The sequence below is a fragment of the Larus michahellis genome, chromosome 19 (genome assembly GCF_964199755.1).
Source record: "Larus michahellis chromosome 19, bLarMic1.1, whole genome shotgun sequence".
NCBI lineage: Eukaryota > Metazoa > Chordata > Aves > Charadriiformes > Laridae > Larus > Larus michahellis.
This window is the reverse complement of record NC_133914.1, coordinates 8,065,440-8,089,914: the sequence shown is the minus strand read 5'-3', so window position 1 is coordinate 8,089,914 and position 24,475 is coordinate 8,065,440. Positions and strand designations below refer to the sequence as shown.

Genomic DNA, 24,475 nt, shown 5'->3' with positions numbered 1-24,475 from the left:
GCTGTGTTAGTTCCGGTTCTCTTGTCGAGAGGGGCACAAGGATGATAACCAGTACAGATGGCTTCATGCAAGGGAAAAAAAAATAATAATGGAGTACACTGCTTCAGAAGCTTGGAGAAAAACAGGCAAGCATCCATTCCCTTTGTCCTTTTAATGAATGCTACAAAACCAATGTATTCATTATTTCTTGAAACACAAGAAACAAGGAGCCCTGGATCTGGAAACAAGGAGAGTGCCTTTTCCAAAATTTGCATAATTTGTGGAAAGCGTTGTCACTTAGTGTTGCGGAATTAAGCTGTAAGTTAACAAAGAAATAATAGAACATTTGTGGAGATTAGGTCTGGTGTTAGTTGTTAAAGATGACCACCCAGAGAGAGTCTTCAGCTCACAAAATCCCTTTGCTTCTGATGGCCAAAAGCCTACAGTGCACACAAGAGGAGGGAATACCTAAAGCTTACACTAAGTTATTGGTCACTACCACCATGTGATAGGAAACCATCTGGGCTGTTGTCTTCGATTAGTATGGCTGTTTTCATGCTCTCTTCTACAGAAAGAAATTAGAATAAAGAAAAAATCCTCCTCATACCAAGACGTTGGTTGAACACAAAGTTGTTGCTGATCTTGTGCATCAGTGATGGAAACGAGTCATGTGCCTTTCCCAAAGCACAGCGTACACACCACAGAAACCGAGACCAAGCTAGCACTGGAATTTGTTTAGGTGACTTAATTTTGACAATACAAGGAGGTACCATAACAAAGTTAAGGCTAAAATCTGTTGGGCAGTTATTTCAGGGGCACAGAGTCTAGTTGGAGACCAGTGACGAGTGGTGTTCCCCAGGGGTCAGTACTGGGTCCAGTCCTGTTCAATATATTCATCAATGACCTGGATGAGGGGATAGAGTGCACCCTCAGCAAGTTTGCTGATGACACCAAGCTGGGTGGCGTGGCTGACCCACCGGAAGGCTGTGCCGCCATACAGAGAGACCTGGACAGGTTGGAGATCTGGGCAGAGAGAAACCTTATGAAGTTCAACAAGGGCAAGTGTAGGGTGCTGCACCTGGGGAGGAACAACCCCATGCACCAGGACAGGTTGGGTGCTGACCTGCTGGAGAGCAGCTCTGTGGAAAGAGACCTGGGAGTCCTGGTGGACAACAGGATGACCATGAGTCAGCAATGTGCCCTTGTGGCCAAGAAGGCCAATGGCATCCTGGGGTGCATCAAGAAGAGTGTGGCCAGCAGGTCAAGGGAGGTCATCCTCCCCCTCTACTCTGCCTTGGTGAGGCCGCACCTGGAGTACTGTGTCCAGTTCTGGGCTCCCCGGTTCAAGAGGGACAGGGAACTGCTGGAAAGGGTGCAGCAGAGAGCTACAAAGATGATTAAGGGATTGGAACACCTCTCTTATGAGGAAAGGCTGAGAGATTTGGGTCTCTTCAGTCTGGAAAAAAAGACGTCTGAGGGGTGACCTTATCAACACTTATAAATACTTAAAGGGTGGGTGTCAGGAGGATGGGGCCAGGCTCTTTTCAGTGGTGCCCGGGGACAGGACAAGAGGCAATGGGCACAAACTTGAGCATAGGAAGTTCCACCTAAACATGAGGAGGAACTTCTTTACCCTGAGGGTGGCAGAGCACTGGAACAGGCTGCCCAGAGAGGTGGTGGAGTCTCCAACTCTGGAGACATTCAAAACCCACCTGGATGTGTTCCTGTGTAACCTGCTCTAGGTGACCCTGCTCTGGCAGGGGGGTTGGACTAGATGATCTCCATAGGTCCCTTCCAACCCTATGATTCTATGATTCAGCTTATGCAGAATGGTCTCTTCCCACATGGAAGAGGGCTGGATAAAGAGCTGACCAATAATTCTGATCCAACCTTGTTATGTCTGGAGAAAATATGGTGGTTAGGGCATTTGAACTTGTTAAAAAAAAAAAAATGCAGGTTGATGGGAGGCATTAAGGATTTCCTCTACTCTTAGAAGCATTAAAATAATTCTCACCAAACTTCCAGTTATAAGAAATACAACTAAAAAAGCTTGTGGTTCAAACTTGATGATTACAGAACTTTCCTGAACACAAAAAATTGCACTGTGTTTTAGGAGTATCTTGTGGAAGATTTCTGACGAGAAATGTGGCTGCTTCAACTGAACAAAGCATTCCATTTGCATTAAAGCATTTGCCCAACTGCACCATGGCACTACGTATGTCTTCTTGTTACAATGCAGTTCCACACAGAACTAGATTTCACTGGTTCACTCTGGTTCCCTCGGTTACTTAGGAACAAAGTCTCCATGGAATACAGAGAAATTTGGAAATTGTATACAAAATCTAATTCCTGAGAGCAGGGCCATAAATATTCTATTACAGAGAACTACAGGTTTTGTGACATCAAAAAATGAATTAAAATGGCACTGAATTAAATAGGAAAATTAAGTAAGGAGCAACAATGCAATGATTATTTGGTAAAATTATTCCAACATTTTCAGAGCGAGAACAGGGATGATGGAACAGGGACCTGTAGGAGTCAGAGGAAGACAAGACGGGACCTCCAGAATCTGCAAGTCCAGCCACTGCTGTTGCAGGTCATTTTGCTGTAACCTTTACACCTACCAGGAAGCTGTTCCAAAGCCTTGTTATTCTGACAGTTTGATATCCACCTTAAGTTTTTGATTAAAGCCTTTCATTTCCATCCTAATTTCCTTGTTATTTCCCTTCAGCTATAAAAAAAAAATCCCCAATACTATCCCCTTTAAAAATCCTTTAGCCATTGAAAATCAGAGCTGTTTTTATTTTACTAGGCAACTAAAGCTCTCTTCTGTCTCAAAGTAAGATCGCTGTTACCCCGCCAACGCATTTTCCCACCGCATTTGTTTCAGTTTGAATTGGACTTTATTAAGCACAGGTAACATCGACCGCATTTTCATCAGTGCCTTCTCCAACAACACTGACACTTCCCTACCTTACAAACAGGTATCTATCATTACACATCACACAGAGTACTAGTCTCTTCATTTATTTTTGACCAGCTTTATGTTACTTGTCATTGATGGCCATTCTGTGACTAGCCTATGTACTTGTGTATACACCCCTTTTATTTCTGAGTATGAACTGGAGTATTTTTACTTCTGAATAGTGAGTTTCTGGCTTTAAGAAGTTCTTGTTCTTAGTCCCTATTTTCCATCTTACACTTCTACATTTTATCTTGTTTTTACTGTTCTGGTGTTCAAATTATACCAAAAGGACTGGACAATACTCTGGCTTCTACGTTGACCATGCTTGTATCACTAAAGAGTATTGTGGTCACTTTTATCAAGGTAATTAATAAAAAAACCCCCAACACTAAAAGGCTCTGCCCACAGACTCTATCCAACTGCTACTGCCTCCTCGAAGTCAATTCCTTATACACTCACAGTTCACGTGTGCCTTTTACTTCCTAAAATGATCGTTCCCCCTGTGTTCTGAAAGCAAGTATCTTGAAGAAAGCTGGTTCACCTGACAGTCAGCCTTTGGCAGATATAGTACTTCTCCTTCCCTGTCTTGAATAATGAGTTCCTTCACAATATAGTCTAGCAGCTGGACATGGTGAAGTTCAGGTTTTCCCATTACGCTACATGTATGAATTTGCTGGCCTTATAGAAGACACCAACTGCTCAAAATGATTAGTAAGGAAATGTTGAACAAAACCAAGTTCCAGTGTACGTTTTAAAAAATATTAAAACACCTACGACCAACAACTCTCTTCTGTATTAGAAACAGGAAAAATGTGTTTCTTCACTTTGTGCTCTAAAGGCCAGTCCAGTCCACTGCTCTGTGCGTTAGGTTGGGATGATTCTGTGAGGAATCTGTCTAGATTATTGCTGACATTGATGGCAAACCCTCTGCTGCAGAACTATAGAGTACTGTGAAAAAGCAGGGACAGACAGTCAAGACGACGACAGTCAAGGAAGAAAAGAAAAGCCCGAGCTGAGCTTAACCTTGGAAGGACCACGTTGAGTAAAAAGATAAAACATTTCAGAAAAAGAGGACAAAGTATTAATGCTTTGGGATGTGATGCTAGCTGGAAGTACCGAATAAGGGAACTGAAGTTCTACGAATTAGCTGACAGCATCTCTTTGACAAGGCTCAGATTCAATGTTGACGTGCCAACTGGGTTAGAACAGCTACGTCCAGTTGAAACTCCGCAACCTCACTGAAGTAAGGCCTACCTAGTCTAAAGAGAAATTTTGAGTTGTAGCTATTAAGGACATAGACAGGAGAACTTTAATTCTATTGTGTTAGTTTAAAAGTAGGTCAATTATTTAGGTTTCCAAACGTGGGCTCAAAAGCCTAAATTTAGCCACTTCCTAAAAATCTTGGCCTACATGACTACTGCACACACCTCCATGGCCAACCTCAAGGACAAGGTGGAATTTCCAGAACTCAAGAGCTCATCTCCAGAAATTGGTGCACGATCATTGCCAGGAATAACTTGTTCCTGCCTGAAGAAGAGAAATTGAAGAAGAGAAACTGAGAAGCTTCAGAGAAACTGAGAAGGAATGACTGTCGCCTTTAAAACATACTATTTCAAATTTACGTGCATTCCAGGACAAGCTTGACATCCCAACTAATGGTGTGTCGAGAGTGAGTAAAGAAAGATTCACAATCTGAAATGCAGGTTAAACCATGAAAAACAAAGAGACAGGTAGTATCCATTAAACATCTGATGGTCACTTTAAAACTACACCCCAGATCAGTTATACCTCCAGGAAATTACTTTTACTCACTAAAACCACCTCAGAAGGTATGTAAAAGTCTTAATAAAACTAGGATATGTAATTGTTATGTAAAGGTATTTTCTAATCTCATGGTATGGCTAAATTTTAATTCATAGAAAGTACTGGCAACATCTTTATTCCAATTTTAAATGCATAGCCCATGTCTTTGTTAAAACGTATGGAGGAATAAACAAGTACTGGCATAAGGACGTACTGCTAAGACAGCATTCATTGTTTTTCATCTGTCTTCAGCTAGTTTAACTGTTGGAGGCACAAGAAGAGAAAGAATAAATATTTTATGGACTATGAAGAAGCAATCTTGAACAGAACAAAAACTAAATCAAAGCCAGAACCTAAAACCAATGAAAACTTTGAACTTCAGTAGAGAGATCTTTTCTGGAAACTGGATACTAAAACACTATCTGTGTCAGAAAAGAAGACACACGGATGGAGGCAAACCTCAAAAGTATGGGCAACAATTTAAAGACAAGGAAAAAACTCTTGTTTCTGTTGACTATATTTAAGATATATTTCTCATATGATCGGTGTCTGTGATCCCCAAGGCAGCTCTACTTAGAGGTAGAAAAATAAATAGATTGGTAAAGACTGCAACTTTGATGTTAATATGGGTTGATAAGATTGAAGATAATTCACTACAGAAGAACCTGCTACTGACCATGAAGACTCGCTGCAACTCCATGGTTTTTGACCACCCAAAGCTCTCCCTACGAAGATCTACACTGCTGCCTACACAGAAGACTCTTCAGTGCTTGCGTAAGACATGAAGGATCACAGAAGGATCCCACAGGATACATTTACACTGAGACTTTCCGGAAATCAGAGCTTCAAATAACAATACTATTGGTCCAAGCCTGCTACTGCAAACCATTTTCACTCTTGAGAATTGTACCTGTGAAAGGCCCATCACTTATCCAGTATCATGACTGTGCGCTGCTTGGTTTGCTCTGGAAGAAATAAATGCTGTAAAAATGGGGGTTAGAATCTGTAATTCAGTAGATGCCAGCGCAAATCATGTCAAGTTTTACCATGAAGTATATTCTACTTTTTTTGCAGACCAGAAAAATAAATCTACCTGGTTGGTAGATTTACCCTCATTCACTGAGTGAGGCAGTGGAATACCACCCGCCCTAACTACCTAATGCTTCCCATTTTCGATTGCCTATTCAGCAGAATATAAACACTGTAACTGGAAGCTGTCCATGTTGGCTTCCTGCTACTCTTCATTTATTGTTTTTTTCTTACAGTTATGAAACAGCAGCTTACCTGTTTCAAAAGGAGCATCAAGGAAAAACATTTAAGTTTTCCCACACAAACTCAAATCTTTTACTGATATTAACTGCCACATCTATACGCGACAATTTGCCTAAGATCAAACTGTATCAGATGCTCCGTTCACTACACAGTGGTATAAACATACTTCTTGCCCAAACTCAGTCTATATAATATTACAATGTGCACACGTATAACAGAAGTACACGGGAAAATAAAGACCTTCCTTAGAATGTGTAAGGAAAGAGTCCATATACAAGCTTTGCTTTCCCTGAGAAAGATTTTTAGAACATTATAGTAAACGGATATTCAGGCTGCAAAAAGCAAATTATCAAAAATCTTAGAAATGTCAGAATGAAAGAGGGGCTGGCACCCAAACCTGACACCCTTACTCCCGGGTGTGAACCCCTGGATTGGATCATCTCCCCGACGCCCCTTCCACTTCATTTCTCTATCACTCAGTGCAACGGATTGTGCTTCGAAACCAAATCAGGTCAGCACCAGCACGGTGCAGAAAGCTGGTTGCCTGTAAGAGCCTACCCTGTCTGTAGCAGAAGCCAGAGAGCATGGAGCTACAGGGGCCCTCATGGTTAGAGTTGTTACAGTCCTGCCCTCCACATGGTATTTATTTAGGAATTCTTCTGCAGTAGCATGCAAGTTACTGAAATTAAGTATTTCACAAGTTAAACTTCTCCAGCTGTTCAACGGATAGATTCCAAAGGCAGAAGTCATTCAAATTTACCCCTGAATATAATGCAAGTTGTGAACACTTTTGTATAAAAACACTAAGCAAAAAAATTAAAGGTACGTTATTTCAAATGTCACATTGAACATTCAGAAAGCACTAACATTAAATAATTTTTGGTTTTATCTACTGTATCCTATCATCATTTTATGGAGCACCATCTTGCCTCATATGGATGCTTGTTATTGCATATGTTCACCACAAGTAAAATACTAAAATATATGAGAGGGTTAAATGGTTTTACTAACTAAAGCGGGCACTCATAAAACAGGCCAAAATTAAAACGCATATTCAGTAAGCATCCATTCACCGAGCACTGTCACCAAAGCACTGAAAGGTAGGGGACCTGCAGTGAAAACCAGATGACTATGCAATTAAAGCCTGCAATCATGCATGCACATACATAGCTAGCTCATACAAATATACAAGTGCTTGACTTCTCAGCTGTAACGATGTGTCATTTTCTACATGATTTAAAATACAACTGCACACATTCCCTGAATAATGCTCCGGCACACAAAGAACACAGTACAGCAAAGATCTATTCGGTAAGCTATCAAAAAATTCAAAGCAAATGACACAGTGCCCCCGCTAACCTAATCTAAGGCCCTGCTTTCAGCAGAAGCTTGGACTAGGTGATTTCCAGAGATCTCTTCCAACGCACACTCTTCTGCGATTCTAAACCAGCCAAACCCACGGTACTAACGCCGCTTCGCCAAGACATCGCTTTGCCCTGACTTCTTGAATCGGTGTAATAAAAAAAACCCAGGCTACTTTCAAGCTGACAGATTTCTCGTACCGAAGACGCAACTGGAGCATTAGATTTAACGTGTGCTACACCGCGTGTTCCGCTGAGGCCCCGGGGAAGGGACGCAGCCCCCCGGGACGCCTTCCACCCTCACCCAGCGCCGCGCCGCGGCCTTGCGCCCAGGCGGCCGCCGGGCTGCACCCCAGGCCTGGACCCCGGGCTGCACCCCCGGCCCGGGCCCCCAGTGCCGCCGCCGCGGGCAGCCGCCATCCGCAGAGCCAGGGGCACAGGCCCGGGCGGCGGCCTCAGCACCACGGCCCTTCCCTTGCCGCCCCGCGCACGCCCGGCCAGCCCCGCGGGCACCCGCGCTCCGCCGCCACAGCCAGAGGCGCGCGGCCCGGCGAAGCGGCCCCGGCCCCGGCCCCGGCCCCGGCCCCGGCCCCGGCCCCAGCCCGCTCGCTCACCAGCTGGGGCACTCGAAGAGCGACAGGCCGCCACCGCCGGCGGAGTTGGCGTTCGCCGCCATCTTGCCTCTGCCCCATTCAGGCGGGCGGACGGCAGGATGGGAAGGTGGCGGACCGGCGCGCGGGGCGATCCCAGCCTGCCTCGCGCGGCGCGGCGGGGCGGGGCGGGGCGGGGCGGGGCGGGGCGGGACGCGGGGCCCGGCTCTCGGGGGGCGGGAGAGGCGCCGGCTCCGTTCGCTGCCGCCGCGGCCCGCCCGCCCGTTCGCTGTGGCCGGGGAGGAAGGGGCTGGCGCGGGGGGGTCGGTGCAAAGCGAACGACCGGCACCCAGCCCTCCCGTCACAGACTCTCAAACCCCGCTTTTAGCGCCTCAGCCTTCTCCCGAGCAGCAGGCAGACACCCCGTTAGGTGGGGGGGAACGCGGGTCGTGTGCTGTGTTACAGTGCTGGTAATTGGGCCTATACGAGGGAAAAAGCGCATCTCCTCCGTCCTCCCCAAGCCACAGCTCCCCCGAGCTGTCGCCCAGCGGCCTGGCACCCTGAGGCCTGCCCCGCCCTCGGCGGGCTCCCGGCCAGCACCAGGCTCCCTGGAGCCAGGCTCCAGCAGCTCCCAGGGCAGCAGAACCCACCTGGGAGCCGGGAATGCTCAGTGCCAGAACACTGCACCGATAGCAATGAGTTTCCAACGCAGATTTTTCACACTCAGAATCACCAGTGAAGACTGCAGCAGTTGATGTAAAGAGAGAGGAGAAAGGGTCAAGCAATTCCAGCCATCCTGAGCCCAGGGAGCTGGACTGGTGTTCTCAGCTCCAGCTTCCAGAGGACCAAAAAAGGGCTAGTGGATGGATCCCACAAATAATGCACCCTGGCTGCCGTTTAAGTGTGTGGGAGGAGGCAAGTGCTTTCATTTTCGCATGGAGATGCGACATGCCCACAGCAGGCAGTGCACGAAGCAGCAGGCTTCAGGAATACTTTAAATAAGGAGCAGAGTGACACACAGTTCCCTTCCCAGACTTTACTGTACAGGCTCAGCAAAGACTCAAAGTTCTAGCAACAGGCAAATAGTCAAAGTTGACCCAACACTGTTCTGGGGCATCATTTTTCTGTGATCAGCTATCATACAGGGCTCTGCACAGTTCTCTGTACGTCCATGTGTGAAAGTCATTCAGTGTTTTCAGCTAGCTTCATTTTTAAGAATCAGGGACCACAGAACTAAAGCTGGAGGAAACACTGTTGTTGCTGGTGTGAAGTCTTCTACCCTGCTTACAGAGGAAACTGCAAACATACCTGCGCCAATGCCTAAACTGCAAAAGAAAGAAATTCTGACAGAGGCTTTTAAAAGTGTTTATTCATGGTTGTTAGATGGAATGATGACGCAATAGTGCAAACCACTGTGCAATGGGGAGAACACACTCCCTTCCCAGCTTTCACATTTACTTTATTAGACAGGAGACATGGAATAAGGATTAAATACAAAATGGGTCAGTACGCTGCATTTACCACACTCTGTTGGGCTTTGGACAGATTACTGTTCCCTCAGTGCATGTCAGTTCAGAGCTACATCGAAGCGGGGAGTGGCTGCTATTTTCTGCCCAGCTCAACTAGCAAGACAATCGGAACCACCGACCTTCATTTGCACACACATCCTCAGTCTGAAAAACCTAGCACTTCACTCTGCCAGTTTCTACACCTTCTGTTTCATAAGAAATGGAAAACATCAGATGTTCACAAGCCACACACACTATTTACTAGTACACTACAAGTGAGCTTCAAGAGTACTTCTTCAGAAGCAAGATTTCAGCTACTCCTTATCTATCTTGCCAGCACGTAAACTCAGGTGCCCAATTCCTCATCTTTGCACAATTTTCTCCCTGGACGCTTCTCAAAACAGGAGCAAGCAGCTAAACTCTGTATTTCTAGTGCTTGAGAGTCAGCATTGGAAGAGATTTATTTGTCCAATAATAAAGCACCAGCTAGTTTCTCTAAAGAAGTGTTAGATTATAAGCCAAAGAATACCCTGTCCTCGAACGATGCATTTTGGAAAAAAAAAAAAAAAAAAAACACAACACCCAACCACACTCAAAAACTTAAACAACCCAGTTACGAGTCTCAAGGCTCAACTGACCAGCACGCGGTGGTTCCAGCTATCATCCATGCGTACTTCTCCTTGCTTTTTCAAATCTGCAACAACATCTTTCTCTTCAAGAGACTCTAGAACCACAGCCGCTTGGAGACTAATAAAACCATGGGGCAGGTACTGGAGACTTTAGAAACTGCTGGATTACGGTAATGCGAATCAGTGTTGTGCCCTCTTTGAATGTCATTCTTATTCCAGTCCAAAGTTACCTATACATATAAAATGTTAAAGTTGTGCCACTTCTCAAAAACAAGACATCTCCAATTACTGATCACACTTCAGTATACAGTTGGGACAGGGAATAATACATTACAGAAAGCAAAACCACAATATTTTTGTTACATAAAACAATATAATTTGTATATAAACTGATAAATACTGTCTCCATGGTTCACTAATTCCAAATACTAGTTATCTGCACATTAGTTGCTAATATCTATTACTAGAAGTAGTTCCAGCTTGTGCTCTCTCAGGGTGGTCAATTCATTTCCGAGACTAGTCAGCCTGTTCGCTCCGAGGGGGAAAAAAAAAAAAATAATCTCAGCAATGAGACTAGGTTCCATGTGAAGATTTCATTTTGCTGTCTGCCAGATAAGTAATCCTATGATTATAGAAGCCACAGCAAGACCAAGAAGCAGGATACAGATCTTCTTACGTGATTTCTTCTAATAAAAGAAGAAAAAAAAAGCCACTGACACCAGGAACAGATGACGAGAGGAAAAAGCAAGTCTACCAGTTAATGTTACTAACTTTGGCAAACTCGAGGACTTGTTATCAATCATTATTTAAGAGAAGTAACCAGTGTAGTCTGAACACTTTTACATCTTCCTTAAACTGCATGATCCTACGGATAAATGGTTTTAGTTTTAGGCAGGAGCACAGTCATCTAAGAGATGCAGTTAAGTCAAAACATGACAAGCTTTGCTTCTCTTAAGGGAAATGCAAGCTTTACTTCAACTTGACAACACCTACCACACGCTTTTCATCCTAACAGACACAACCATGGCTTCAAAGGAAAGCCAAACATCTCTAGCTATTTAACTTTTCCAGGCAGGACTAAAACTGCTTAGCAGTTCTCTGATACAATCTCCCCTTGGCCACTTGGAGTTGGTGTGGAAATAGTATTGCATTTCTACACTTTAAATGATTTAATATACAATTACTGTACTTGGATTTTACAGCTTTGATCACTTTATTCATCATAGGAAACTACAGTCAGTCCATACACACCAAATATTTTTAACTTAGTACCTAAGGAGTTGAGGATAGTTACATATAACCACTTCCTTCTCCATCCAGAAAGACACATTCAATACATATCCAAAGACTCCCAAACTTAGATTTATAATATACCTCAAAACTCTATATAGGAAGTCATGGAGAAAGAATACTACTAAATGCTGCCACGTGGTAAAAAGCTACTTTCTCTCCCTTGCGCTGAACAGCACTGGAGTTTTAATGCCTTCTAGTACCTCCCCACTTAACAGCTTGAAAGAGTCTTGTGTGGAAGCCTGAAGTCCCAGTAGCAAAGCTCTGTATGGGACTGACTGAAGCAGAACCCTTGTTCCTTCACAGAACCTGCACCTACAGGGACAATAATGATGAAAGGAAGCTACAGAAAACATCGCATATCACACACAAAGGAGATTTAAGCAGCAGTGAGAACCACTGCAAGATATTTGATGGGACAGGGAGGACAGGCTAAGGGACAGGGAGGACAGGCTAAGGGACAGAAACTCAGCAGTTAGAAAGAAGGGTGCTGCAAATCCCAGTCACCAGAAGTTTCCCGAGTTTGGGCAAGGATTTTTGTATATCAGTGCCTTGGCTGATATGCTTGCAAGAGGGATAGAACACGAGAATACGTTCTTGTTTAACTATTATATTAACTCCTGAGAACACGAGAGGCAGCTAAACACTTACACTTGTTGAGGAACAGACTGACTATATATCCTCTGAAGTAGAAGCGTAATTTCAATACCATGTTTTTGACTTAAGTGCTTTATTCCTTGCAGCACGATTCTGAGTGAGCGACAACTTGCACAAGCTGTTTTTAATAACTTGCTTGGTGTGCTGCAGTCTTCGGTATGTGTCTTGCTATGCCTGTTCCATTATTGCTCAACTGTATGTTGACAATAATTCAAGCATACAGAATTTACCTGATAATAGGCAGCTCTCTGTAACTGCTCACTGGCTCTTTCCACATGGACTTCTGCACTTTCCACATTTGCCTCTATGCTATCTATGGAAAAAAGAGAACTCATTGTAAAATATTTCAGAGCTTCAGTGTGTAAAAAAAAAATTAATCAGAAATACAATACTTCTATACAAAATATCGGAAAATTTAACCTATGTAGACAAAACAAGTTTGCTGATGACACCAAGCTGTGTGGAGCAGTCAATATGTTGGAGGGAAGGGATGCCATCCAGAAGGACCTGGACAGGCTGTAGAGGTGGCCCTGTGTGAACCTCAAAGTTCAGCAAGGCCAAGTGCAAGGTCCTGCACCTGGGTCACAGCAATCCCAAGCACAAATACAGGCTGAGTGGAGAGTGGATGGAGAGCAGCCCTGAGGAGAAGGACTTGGGAGTGTTGGTGGATGAGAAGCTCAACATGACCCAGCAATGTGTGCTGGCAGTGCAGAAACCCCCTGCATCCTGGGCTGCATCCTCAGCAGCGTGGGCAGCAGGGTGAGGGAAGGGATTCTGCGCCTCTGCTCTGCTCAGTGCTCCACCTGGAGTACTGCATCCAGCTCTGAGGCCCCTACCATGAGAAGGACATGGCCCTGCTGGAGCAGATCCACTGGAGGCCATGGAAGTGATCCGAAGGCTGGAGCCCCTCTGCTATGACGACAGACAGAGAGCTGGGGGTGTTCAGCCTGGAGAAGAGAAGGCTCCAGGAGACCTCAGAGCCCCTTCGAGTCCCTAAAGGGACTCCAGGAAAGCTGGGGAGGGACTCTGGATCAAGGAGCAGAACAATAGGATGAGGGGGAATGGCTTTAAACTGAAATAGGGGCCCAGGGTGGCCAGAGAAACTGTGGCTGCCCCATACCTGGAGGTGTTCAAGGCTAGGATGGATGGGGCTTTGGGTGACCTGGTCTAGTGGTTCTAGCGCTCCTGTGCAACCTGCTCTAGGTGACCCTGCTCTGGCAGGGGGCTGGACTAGATGATCTCCAGAGGTCCCTTCCAACCCCTGCCAGTCTGGGCTTCTGTGTAGTGGGAGGCGTCCCTGCCCGTGGCAGGGGGTTGGAACTAGATGATCTTTAAGGTCCCTTCCAACCCAAACCATTCTATGAAAACATGTAGTTGAACTAAGAAGAAACTTCCTATTAAACACACACACTTACCAATCATATCTCCTTGGTCATGAATCATCATGGCTAAATCCTTAAATATCTGATTGACATCCAAAATGTCTGCCTGAAGACAACAGTTTGACAAGTTATAACAAACATTGATTACAATTTTTCTAATCCTCATTCTTAGTACCTATTCTGACCATTACTGGAAATGTCAGAATAGATACCATCATTCACTGACTGAGGTGATTTGATGCTACTGTCTATGGAACTTGGGCTTAACACAGAGCCTACAATATTCCTACTACACAAAATTTGTTTCATCACACTAGCAATTAATACAGTATGTAACAGAAATGAACATTGTAACATGACTTGCTCCTACCATCTCTGAAGGACCACCAGTCAACACTGAAGGAAAATATACCTAGTCTCCTTCAACAGGAGCAGGGAGATTGATCTTGGCATCAATCCTCTCTACAAGGAACTCTGTTCCTCCACCTTCAGATCTCCTCAGCCCATCCCATTAGTTAGCACTGCACGACTTCTTTGGTTTATCTCCCAATACTGTTAACTGTGCAGGATCTACCGGTCACCTCTAATTGCCTGATTGCTGTTTCTCTTTCTTTAATGAGTTCAAGGTCCTGTTCAGTTATTGCCGCATCTTCTTCCTGAGACTGCATTTGATTCCAATCTTCACCACTGGAAAGAGATGGAAAGAAAGTATGACTTTCTCTGAGTGAAGGTACTCCCACACTCCATTTATAGCAAAGAGCCAGTGAGTTGAAGTTGAAAAGTTTCCTACAACCTCGAGGTGCCTGGCCCTGCAACTGTACACAGAGACAGGACTGATTTGTGACAACAGTTACAAATCGGAACAATTGAAGAGAGGGACAGATCAGGAAAAGTGAAGAAACTGGAAAGCAGTTACATGTATGGAAATCCTGTTCTAGGGTTATCTATAGCATTATAGAAGAAACTATAGGCAGAAGTTTCTGACATGCAGCACACAAGACCAACTTTGAATGTGGAGTGGCTGCTGCGTGCCAGGGCCTCTCACCGAGCTAAGAGCCTGTGCATGAACAGGTACCTGGCTAGTCCCCCCTGCTTCAGCGAGCAAGGTGTTCAGACTCATCACAGCATCTCTATAACTGAACAACCTGGGGTTTTCACTCCTGACTCAGTATGTGAAAGCACAGGGCTAATGAAGGGGATGCACACCAAGCAGCTGATCAGATGAAATGCAGTTTGCAGAGGGAAGATGCACAGATGAGACATGTAAGCTAGGTCTCTTAATTTAGAAGGTTAAAGGATATATACAGATAGGGCCAACAAATTTCATCCCAGTTTTCTCAAATATACATACAGTAGAAACAGACACAGTAATCACAGATGCTTCTGGAGTGTCTTGAGTTCTCCTTACCACATTGTAGAGTTGATATAACATTTTACAAACCTACCTACTATGCAGGGACACTGTTACTGCAGAACCAATAAAACTGACAGGTGACAGTAATGCTGTCTTGTTGTGCACATTCTAGGATTAGTTTGCCAGTACACAGTGTCTAAGACCTCTGAATTTAAGGCAGCCCCATCCACTACTCTGCAATAACTCCATCTGGGCTGCCAGAGAACACCCAAACCCATGAAATAAATAGACAGCTCTTAATGGAAAGAGTTACAGTAAGGGAAATCCTGTCTGGTAATCTTGTGCTCACAGTCCAGAAAACCAGGAGCTCCCACTGCCACATACTAGGGACTCTACTACTCCCCTCAGGGCAGTAATCACACAACCTACATTTAAGGAGGATAAAATAGTGTCATATCCAGGTATTTTTTTTTACATTGTATGTTTCAAGTACTGTAATAATTGCATTTCAAATCTTTTTGCTTTGCATTCAGCTAGCAGAGCCTGGTCCAAGTTACAATAACATATCTTACCACAAAAACTTCAGTTACACACAGTTAAAAGCATAACATCAAGAATACAGGAAGCTGTTACCTATCAAATGAAACAAGCTGTTCTTCTCTGAACCGCTCATCAGCCTAGAAGAGAGAAGTGAGCTATTAGTCTTGCAGACTACCAGAACCATTCACAAAGTCAACAGGAGTGTCTTGGCATATACTGTCCAGAGAGTTCTTTGAGAATGCCACTATCAACTTCAGCTTTCAGATTTAACTTATGTTAATTAAGATTAGATTTGGATTCATCTGTAGATTTAATTTTTAGATTCAGATTGTCTCTGCAAATCAGAGACAACTAAGTGATCAAAAGCAGCTAGTCTGTTTACTCAGATCAGCTGTCATCGTTTATCACTACTTCTCTCAACTTGTAGCAAAAAATTTAGAGCATGATCCAATGGATAAATGTGTTCCCTTGTAGAAATTAAGAATGCATAGTTAACACAAAGACCCAAGGCAAGGGGAGAAAAATGCTTTCACTGGCCTTTTTATTATGAATTCTTAGTAGCCACAGGGGTTTGTCAAAACATAATAGGGAGAAGGTTTGAATGTACACTGGAGATATTAGCAGGAGAGATGCTATAAGAAAATAAAGAAACATAGTGAGATTTAAGATGCAATTTAAGGTGTGGTAAGCTTCCAACTGACCTCTAAGTTTTCTAGCCTAGGGCTGACATCAAGCAAAGAGCAGCCTACAATACTTTGCTATTAACTATACTTTGAATGCCCATCTCGTCCTCCACAACATTTGCAGCTATCAGGATTCCTTCCCTCCTCTACTAACATTGATGAGGAGCACACTGAAATGAGTGCCTACTTACAACATCTGGAATGACAAAACTAATGCACCGAGGCCTCATCTGCAGTCAGTAACGTGACAGTAGACAGCTATGAAGTTGGTAGGCAAGTACAAGATCTCTCAAAAGACTTGTAGTTCACCATATCAACACAAAATTTTTATAAATACTTACAGAGATACGGGAGCCAGCTCTCGCCCTTGCTACAGTCTCTTTTTCCTTCTCTGACACTCGCCTCTGTATTGCCTGGAAGTTATTTAAGGCCGCGGAGAAGTCATTCATTAAACGTTCTTTCTGAAGCCTCTGTTGGCGCTAAAGAGTTGAAACAAACACAAGTGTTCAGATATTCCCATTCACGATAATGTAACTGTCAGACTCTCAAAAAACCCATCAGCATAATAACAACAACAATGAATGCTGGCACCCAAGCGATCTTTTGGTTCCAGCATTCTGGGGCACTGGAGAGAACAAAAACCCCACCATATTTTAATTCATTATACCAAATGCTCTATGCCTTGCCTACTGCATAACAGTTTTGTGCAATAAGGTTTTCTAATTTCAGTCTAGTTTTAAGTGTGAACTAGAGAGGTCTTCTACACCATTACTCTTATCGAAATCACATTCCAGTAACCTAGCACGTTTAATTATGTACCTTTTGGATACCTACAATGCCTTTACCCCCCATTCCTCTACTTAGCCAACCTGGTAGTACTTAATTTTCTCTTGTCCTGATTAAGACAACTACCTTAACTTTCTTACAAATACAGGAAGCCCCACACTTCCAGAACTAGTGACAACATCTATTACCCTAGTTTCACAAACTGTCCCTCTACATGCTACAGTACAAGCCTGTGTTACCTGATCAGAACATATCCTTAGTCCTGCTAACTGTTTGAATTTATCTTTTCGCCAGGTACATTAGTTGTAATATTCCTTTTCATCCTCGTTTTACAGTATTAACTTATTTAGCCTCCACTGAACGTCTTCTTTGAGTGTTATGACATCCCAGTTATGGGAAAGAAGAAGTTGTGAAAAAGCTTGTCCCAAGGACACTTGATGCTCTGGTCAATTCTTATGTTTTCCATTAGAGAGATTACCAACAGTTGTTTCAAACTGCAGGCTTTCCTCTATTGTAATCCTTCTATGAGTTAGTATCAATTCAACAGCCATTTCAAGGAAATAAATGTTTTCAATTAATTTTTTTCTATAAGCCATTACAGCAGCCTCATAATACGCTGCAGCTTCCATCTGAGCTGTCTGGAAGCAAAAACACTTCTGTCAGAGGAGATCCTCAGCATGTTTATACCAGCTCCTGCAGATTTTGACTGGACTGCTCCAACAGGCTTCACTAGGCTTCAAAAGTCACTGCTGCATTCAGCAAGACGCAAAGGACAGCATTTTGTTCAGCAGAGGGAGATTAACTGAAAAAATATTTGCTGAACAAACAGGCAAAACGTGGCCATGCTTACAACTGGCATATAACTTCTAATTCTGTCTTTAAAATACAGAATATAATAATTCTGTATCTAAACACAGAATTAGATGAAGATGACATCTGCTGACCCATATCCACAGATCATCCCACAACAGTATCACAGAAGCTGATACATCAATGTTGTGGTGGTGATTTAAAGTAGATCAAGAAAATGCCAACAGCAGAGGACTGTCCCTTCCCTTTCCCACAGGGAGGGGGAACTCGAAAGACTATTTGGCAAGAGATAAAGCCATAATCATTGCCTCACTACATTTTGCTTTATTCAAATATGAGCAAGGTGAGTCAGCTTCCCCCTCCCCCCCCTCCAATAAATCACATACAAGGGAAAGCTTTTGGCTGTGATCCCAATTCATACTGACATGTAGTTTTCTATGAGTTCTTATCCTAAAACACTGCCTTGCATGACCAGGCATTTTGTAAACAAGATTATTTTTCAGATATTTACTCAGAAAAACAGAATTGCACACTCAGCTCTCCTCAAACATTTAGGGCTTCTTATTCTCATGCAAGTAAGTTTTATACCTATTCACTACTGGGAAACATTGCTTTCCCAATGTCATATAAGCAGCCAGGATGTAGCCAGTTTAATAGGTTTCCCTACTTCAGCAACACTCTTCATTGCAGAAGGCTGCTGTCTCTTCAGCTGTGCCACTTCAAGCTTTGTGAGGTTGTGGTCTACGCTAGTTTCATGAAATGAGTGATTTAGAAAATACGTCCAGAAAATTTCTGTGTACCTACCTGTTCAGAAGCAGACAGAGGAAGTGGTAGAGACCCCAACTCCTTTAGATATTCATTGGTCTCTTTGGCAAGGCGGTTTGCAGAATGCTGTAGCTGTTGTCTGAAATAACAGTTCAAAAGCAGTTACATAAGCTTCTACCTAAAAAGCAGTCTCTGAGCATTTCAGTTTCCAGACCAATGACCAGGCAGGGGTTCTGAGATCACACATCTTTATGGTGTGGGGTTTTTTCTCCCTAATGGAACAGAGATGTACTTTTAGCTTTTACCATCAACTTGACTCTGGACTATGTTTTAAAAAGGGATTCAAGGAAGTTCCGTGCTCCCTGCTAACTAGTATAATTCAGTAGTTTTTAAAAGATATTTTTCTCCAATGGCAAAGGAGAGAGAAATTCAAGGGAAAGACAACTTTATTCAGTGAACATAACCACTCTTTTAGTGTGAATTCCTTGTAGCACCAATTAGTAACTAACTGTTCAATTGACAATTACCAACTGCATTGGTTAAAATGTGCGTTTAATAAAATCAGAGACATTAAATTCTCACATTTTTGTGAAAAAAAAATCAATGGTCAGAGAGAGAAATGATCCAGCTTCTACTTTGGGAAATGAAAGGCTTTCCCCTGAGCCTTTATGTTTTCCAGCAATGTTACAATTCAAAGCTATTGTTGCAAAGGATCTAGTGCAGCAGCACCTTCATTAGTACCACAATGCAGAAAAAACATCAGTTACGTTGAACTTCACGTAAAGAAATCACCGTGTACATCAAAGATGCAGTTTATTAGAAAGTATGCTTGTGCTTCACAGAGAATAGAACTGTAAGTTTTATTTTGCAGCCATATGCACAAAACCTAATAATGTAAACGACAAAGATGCAAAAAACTAAAACAAGAACTAATTTTTTTGGCATTAAATGGATACAAGATGCTTAAGTGAAAGTCACCTATTCAGCCCAATGCACACACAAATCAAAGTATTCAGGCTGCATTATTGTATAAGTTGATCTGCAATATGTGAGTTGAATAAACCACACATGCATTTTTGTATTAAATTTGTATGGCAGACGACAATCTGTGGAGCGCAACCACTCTCACCTTAAAGAGAAGGGCCATTCTACAGTGAAATTAAATGGAAATATATTTGTTTGGTCATGAGTGAATAGTTCTTTAATCAACTGAGCAGCTCAGACAAACAAATTCCTTTCTCTACAACTGGACTCTGATCTCATCCTCCAAATACAGTGTATGTAGCCATCACAAGAAGTCATGAACTTATCCAAAAGTCAGCTATTACAAAAAGTGGGGATGTCGCGTATTAAGAGATTCAAGGTACAGTCACATGAAGAGATAATGGAAGAACTTACTTTCAGGTTTTCTTTTATGACTCCAGAAATAATAATTTCTCATAACTTCCTACTTATGCTTTACAAGTTTGTAAAAGATGCACAGACACACAGACTCCCTGCTCAGTCTCTCTAGGAGTCAGTTTGGACTATGCCTGTTTAAACGTTTTCTATGTTGTCCCCCATTGGTATCTTATTCTTCTGAAATTATGTGTGACATGCCATAGAGGATCCTCCTCTATGGCTGCCATAGAGGATCGCTAATCTTTCTAGTGCCTAAATCCATCTGTACTACAAGCTACTTTTGCATCAGTTATGGGTCTTCCTTGCTATTTGTCCTTATTTCTCTTATGTGAGGACCAAATACGCCATTCGCTGCTTCTAAAGCCTAAGTGAAGCCACTATGGCTAGTCTTCAAAGTACAGCTAATGCACGGCTGATATACTACTACAGTTTTTAAATAAGCTATACTGTTTCTAACCACTCCTACCCAGCAGTTTGGAATGGCTTCTCCAGAGCCCTGCAGAAACGCCTTAATCTGTCCAGTAAACTACTTAACTTAATACAGTCCTACAAAGAAAAAATGACTAGCTGCGTTCACCTACTAAAGCATCTTCCCGAAGCAAGTAACCCAGTTCCTCTAAGAATACAGACAGAAGTGACAGAGAACCTACACAAACGTTAGCTCATTTAATACTTACAAGTTTTCCTGAAGCTTGCTAGAATCCTGCTTGGTTCCCAGCTGGCTCATCAAATTCTTTATTTGAGCAGCTGAAGATAAAGAGATCACAAAATGAGTTAGTAAGACAAGTTCTGGTGTATTTTATTTCTTCTTGAATGCAGTCTTCTAACTTCCCCCAAAGGATTTCTCTCAATGTTTGACTTAACCAAGCTGGTAAGACAACACTTACATTCTTTGCTTTAAATGCAAAGTGTGTTTTAAACGTCCCCATTTAGACATGGTCCAGCCTAACTTTCAGATAAGAAAGTGATAGTGAGGCTTACATACCCTGAAGACAAGTCTGTGGAGCTAAAAGCTTGTGCGCTCCTCTTCCTCAGCCTTTTTAGACCAAATAACATAGCTGTTTATTTCTACCAGCCTTGCTATTTCTGTATTTTAGGCTATCACTGCTGCAGAGCAACTTTAGTACATTGTGTTCCCTCTTTTACATATTCTAGAGTTACTTAAAATATTAGTGCTCTGTTTAAAAAAAAAAAAAAAAAAAAAAAAAAGAAAAAGCCAAGGGTTGCTAACAGTTAAGAAAAAAAAAAATAACCTGAATTTTTCTATTCATGACAGCCCAAACCTTTTGCAATACTGGCCAGCCTTTCAAGAACAGCAGGTAGCAATGGTGCATTTCATGGTTAGCTTGCATCAATGTGAAATCACATCGTAGCAAGAAGAGATATTCTAGCCCTCTTTCTTCCCTGTCTTCTATGTTTTCCACTATTTTTCTTGTGTAGGGACTAGTGATCCTGCAACCACACAATGAATCACATCAAACCATTAAGCTACCTGAAAAGCAGGTACCATCTTCTCTCTCCACTATTATTTTTTTGACAGATCAGCAAGCTGATCCACTTTATTCTGCAGATGCACAATGCTAAAGATGCTGGGTGCACCATTTATGACAGCAGTATGATGTCTGATGGCTCAACTCACTTGTGAAATTGTATGCGATCCCGTCAAGCATTGAAAGAGGCAAGATCAAGGAGGATCAACTTAATATAGTTCTACAGGCACCTGCATGGAGTTGAAACATCCCATGAGTTTAACTAGACCTACTTCCAATTCAGTGCCATCCTACTGGTTTAATTTCTGCTTTCAGGCTGGAGCAGCCACTTCAGTTGATTAAATGTGTTGCTGAAGGAACATCAGATTCCTACAAAGACCACTTCTTTTAAAGTGATGTCCAATGGCTTATAACAATGGCAGCTCAGCTAAAGCTGCAATATGATTTAATAAGTAATTAGGCAAGTGTTCTAGCTTTTGCATCCAGCAAGAGTATTCTCGTGGAGAATTCTAGACTTCTACTAGCTCATACAGTGAGGAGTTCTTCACGGCTCCTTATACACCAAGCTGAACATGGCTTCTAGCAAGCAAGACCGCACATATTTCAGAGCTCTGTCTGCCACAGGAAGGTCAGAAAAGTTCATAGTCCAGTTAAACTGCCAAATGGCTCTCAGACTATGTGTGTGGACATCAACGACTTTGCAAGTGTCCTTTGCACTATAATGTCTAGGTACTTTGGGATGTATCTTTTTTCTCCACTGGGGGAGATTCTTGTAACAAGCCCCATTTCCACATGTGGCGATGTGCTTTTTGTCCTGGTCTGAGTCAGGTTCAAGTTTGCTATGCTTAGCTTATCTCAGTCAACAGCAATGCACAGAGTCTATATGAAACGGGAGCAAAGTGTCTGGAAGGCCAAAGGAAGGGGCTGGAGCTCTTTACTTTTATTCTTTGGATAGTGGGTGTACATATCAACATAGAGAGCCCTCTCAGTCAATACCTTTCTGTCTCCGAACCCTCTCAATTTTAGGCTGTGAAGCCTTTCACATACTGACTATTTTACAGTTAAGATTTCTTAAAACATTTCAATCTCTGCTCTAGATGCTTAGGTAACGTAACGGTCTTGCAAGCTCAGGTCACCAGTTCTCTGTACGTTTTGTGTGAAAACTTTACAGAATTTCCCAAAAGGAATGAAAAATAGTCAGCTGTGTCCACTGTTTGCTTGTTGTTTGCCCTACAGCGAATGAAAGGGGAAATGAGGACAGGCTTAAGGCTTCAATATGTCTTCTCCTCCTAGGCTTGAATGGAAAGCTTTTATAAAATATGTAATAAAGTTAATTACCATGACGTTAAGTCAGATGTTCTGCGTATTCCCACCCACCTTGATAAAAACTGTAAAGCTATTTGTTTCACTTGAGATAGGCAGCGCACTGAGATAGGATGGCTGTTGATCATGAGACAGTGAAAGCTTGTCCTATGAGGAACAGAAGCTGAACTACTTCAAAGGGGTGGCTGAGAGGGAAGTGTCCTATGGAAGGGATGGGGGTGTAAAGAAAAAAAAAGTTAAAAAAAAAAAGGAAAAAAAAAACCCCAGACAATCCATGCTATTTGGTGAACTTTGAAGCAATTCAACCAGCAGCCATGCCTATACCAAGAGCAAATAAACGTGACTGAGCAAAATCAAAGTTTCAGCAATATTAATAGCTTTGTATAATTGAACTGGAGAAGTCACCAACTTTCAGAGGAACCAACGCGTTCAACTGATCTTGCCCCTAAAAAACTGCACGGGCATGCGGACAATTTAGCAAAGGCAGTATCCTTAAGAAGGGGTTCTATCAAAGACTCTTTTGGAAGTGACTTATTTAGTAAGCAGTATTTCAGCAATCAATACTAGGATTTCAGTGATTAGCTTACAATACCGATAACTGCCTCTAATGACAACTATATGATCAAGAAACTGTAATGCCATTTACTTAATGACAATCTGTTCATCAGCAGAATGCTTGCCTGCAGAACTCTGCCAGCACCCTTAAGAGGAAACAGGCAAGTTAACAGCAGCCTTCAGAAATCTCTGCAACAGCAGCTTCTCCCAGATGCCTGGCACGAGGCAGGGTGACAGCTTTTGGCTCCCTGCTTCCACACCGCACCTCAATGAAGGCACATAAAGGCGAACGAGAAGCCAAGCCCTTGCCAGGCTGTCAGAGGGATTCAGCACCGCTGGGGAAGAGCCCAGCTTGGTAAAAGCGACATAAACACCGCATCGAAACCGACAGCGGCGCGTACTTGGCCCAGGCCCGTGGCAGTCGCAAGCTGCTAATGACAAAGCCCGGAGGAGGAAGCTCAGGACGGGCTGGGGTGTGCCCACGGCCACGGGGCAGGGGGGCCGCGGTGCTGCGGCCGGGACAACCCTTGGCCCGCCCGGCACCGCCCTGGTGGGGGCTCCGCCAGCCCCAGCGGCCGCTGCGGAGCGCTCGCCCCCCGCTCCCCGCCACGGGACCCCGCGGAACGGTCCACCCCCCCCCGCGCTCCTCACAGGCCGCCGCCGGGCTGGGCCGCCCCTTCACCCCGGGCCCGGGCGCACTCACTGTAGTGCGCGATGCGCTGCACGTTGGCGCTGCATGTCTGGATGATGCTGCCAAAGTCCCGCGGCGGGGGCGGCGCCCCGGGACGGTGGGGATCCAACGGGCCGTACGACATGACCGAGCCGGGAGGGACGGAGGGAGCGCGCCGCCGCCGGGCCCAGCTGACAGGACCCACCAGCCGCTGCGCACGCGCGGCCGCTGCTGACGGAGCGCCCGCATATGCGCGAGGCGCCGCCGCCGGCGCCTGCGCGCTCGAGGCGCGGGGAGCCCGCGGGGTGCCATGGCAACGGGCCGCCCGCCCCGCCCCGCCCCGCCCGCTCCCGCTCCTGAGGGGGAGCCCTCGGCGCCGCGGTCGCCCGGCTCGGCGTGAGGGGTGGCGGCGCCTCCTGCCTGGCATGTCCCAAAAGAATATCCCTGAAATGTTATTAGTAACTAGTGTTGAAAGGCCTTATGTGTATTCTCACGAATAATGAGGATTCTAGCCTTGAATTTACGAAGCATGAGTTAATGAAAAGAACTCCTTATCAAGGGAGGCAAGTGGTGCATCATTTTCGAGGAATAATGACCTTGAGGATGGTACTAATCTACGCGTTTTGAGAACTTTAGCCAAGTTGGCAGGAAAGTGAAAATTC

General features: G+C 43.9%; 2 protein-coding genes across 4 annotated transcripts in view; both read right to left on the bottom strand.

Annotated features, from left to right (window-relative positions):
- PPP1R8 (protein phosphatase 1 regulatory subunit 8) overlaps window positions 1-8,139 on the bottom strand; it is a 30,777-nt gene extending 22,638 nt beyond the window's left edge. The window contains exon 1 of one of the 2 annotated variants that reach the window (XM_074562715.1): window positions 7,995-8,139. In XM_074562715.1, the coding sequence (XP_074418816.1) occupies window positions 7,995-8,056 (62 nt within the window). In that variant the 5' untranslated portion in view covers window positions 8,057-8,139. The remainder of the gene's footprint in view (window positions 1-7,994) is intronic. The other variant, XM_074562716.1, reaches the window with a different exon arrangement.
- A 1,269-nt stretch (window positions 8,140-9,408) lies between these two features.
- STX12 (syntaxin 12) lies at window positions 9,409-24,098 on the bottom strand. Of its 2 annotated transcripts, none has more exons than XM_074562718.1 (9): window positions 23,847-24,098; window positions 20,453-20,522; window positions 18,414-18,513; window positions 16,355-16,492; window positions 15,424-15,467; window positions 14,018-14,123; window positions 13,470-13,542; window positions 12,285-12,367; window positions 9,409-10,793 (listed from the first exon to the last, which is right to left on the bottom strand). In XM_074562718.1, exons 1-9 carry the CDS (start codon window positions 23,956-23,958, stop codon window positions 10,701-10,703), a joined length of 819 nt encoding a protein of 272 aa, XP_074418819.1. In that variant the 5' UTR covers window positions 23,959-24,098; the 3' UTR covers window positions 9,409-10,700. The 2 variants fall into 2 exon arrangements, with proteins under 2 accessions (XP_074418819.1, XP_074418818.1); XM_074562717.1 differs by having other exon boundaries at window positions 9,409-10,337.
- Between the last annotated feature and the right edge of the window lie 377 nt (window positions 24,099-24,475).

Excerpts from the sequence above, each read along its gene's own strand:
- STX12 (XM_074562717.1), bottom strand. The coding sequence starts at position 23,958 with ATGTCGTACGGCCCGTTGGATCCCCACCGTCCCGGGGCGCCGCCCCCG. Across the intron at positions 16,493-18,413 it reads CTCTGTCTGCTTCTGAACAG|CGCCAACAGAGGCTTCAGAA; the intron begins GTAGGTACACAG and ends TCAACTCTTTAG. Across the intron at positions 14,124-15,423 it reads CAGCTTGTTTCATTTGATAG|TGGTGAAGATTGGAATCAAA; the intron begins GTAACAGCTTCC and ends ATCTCTTTCCAG.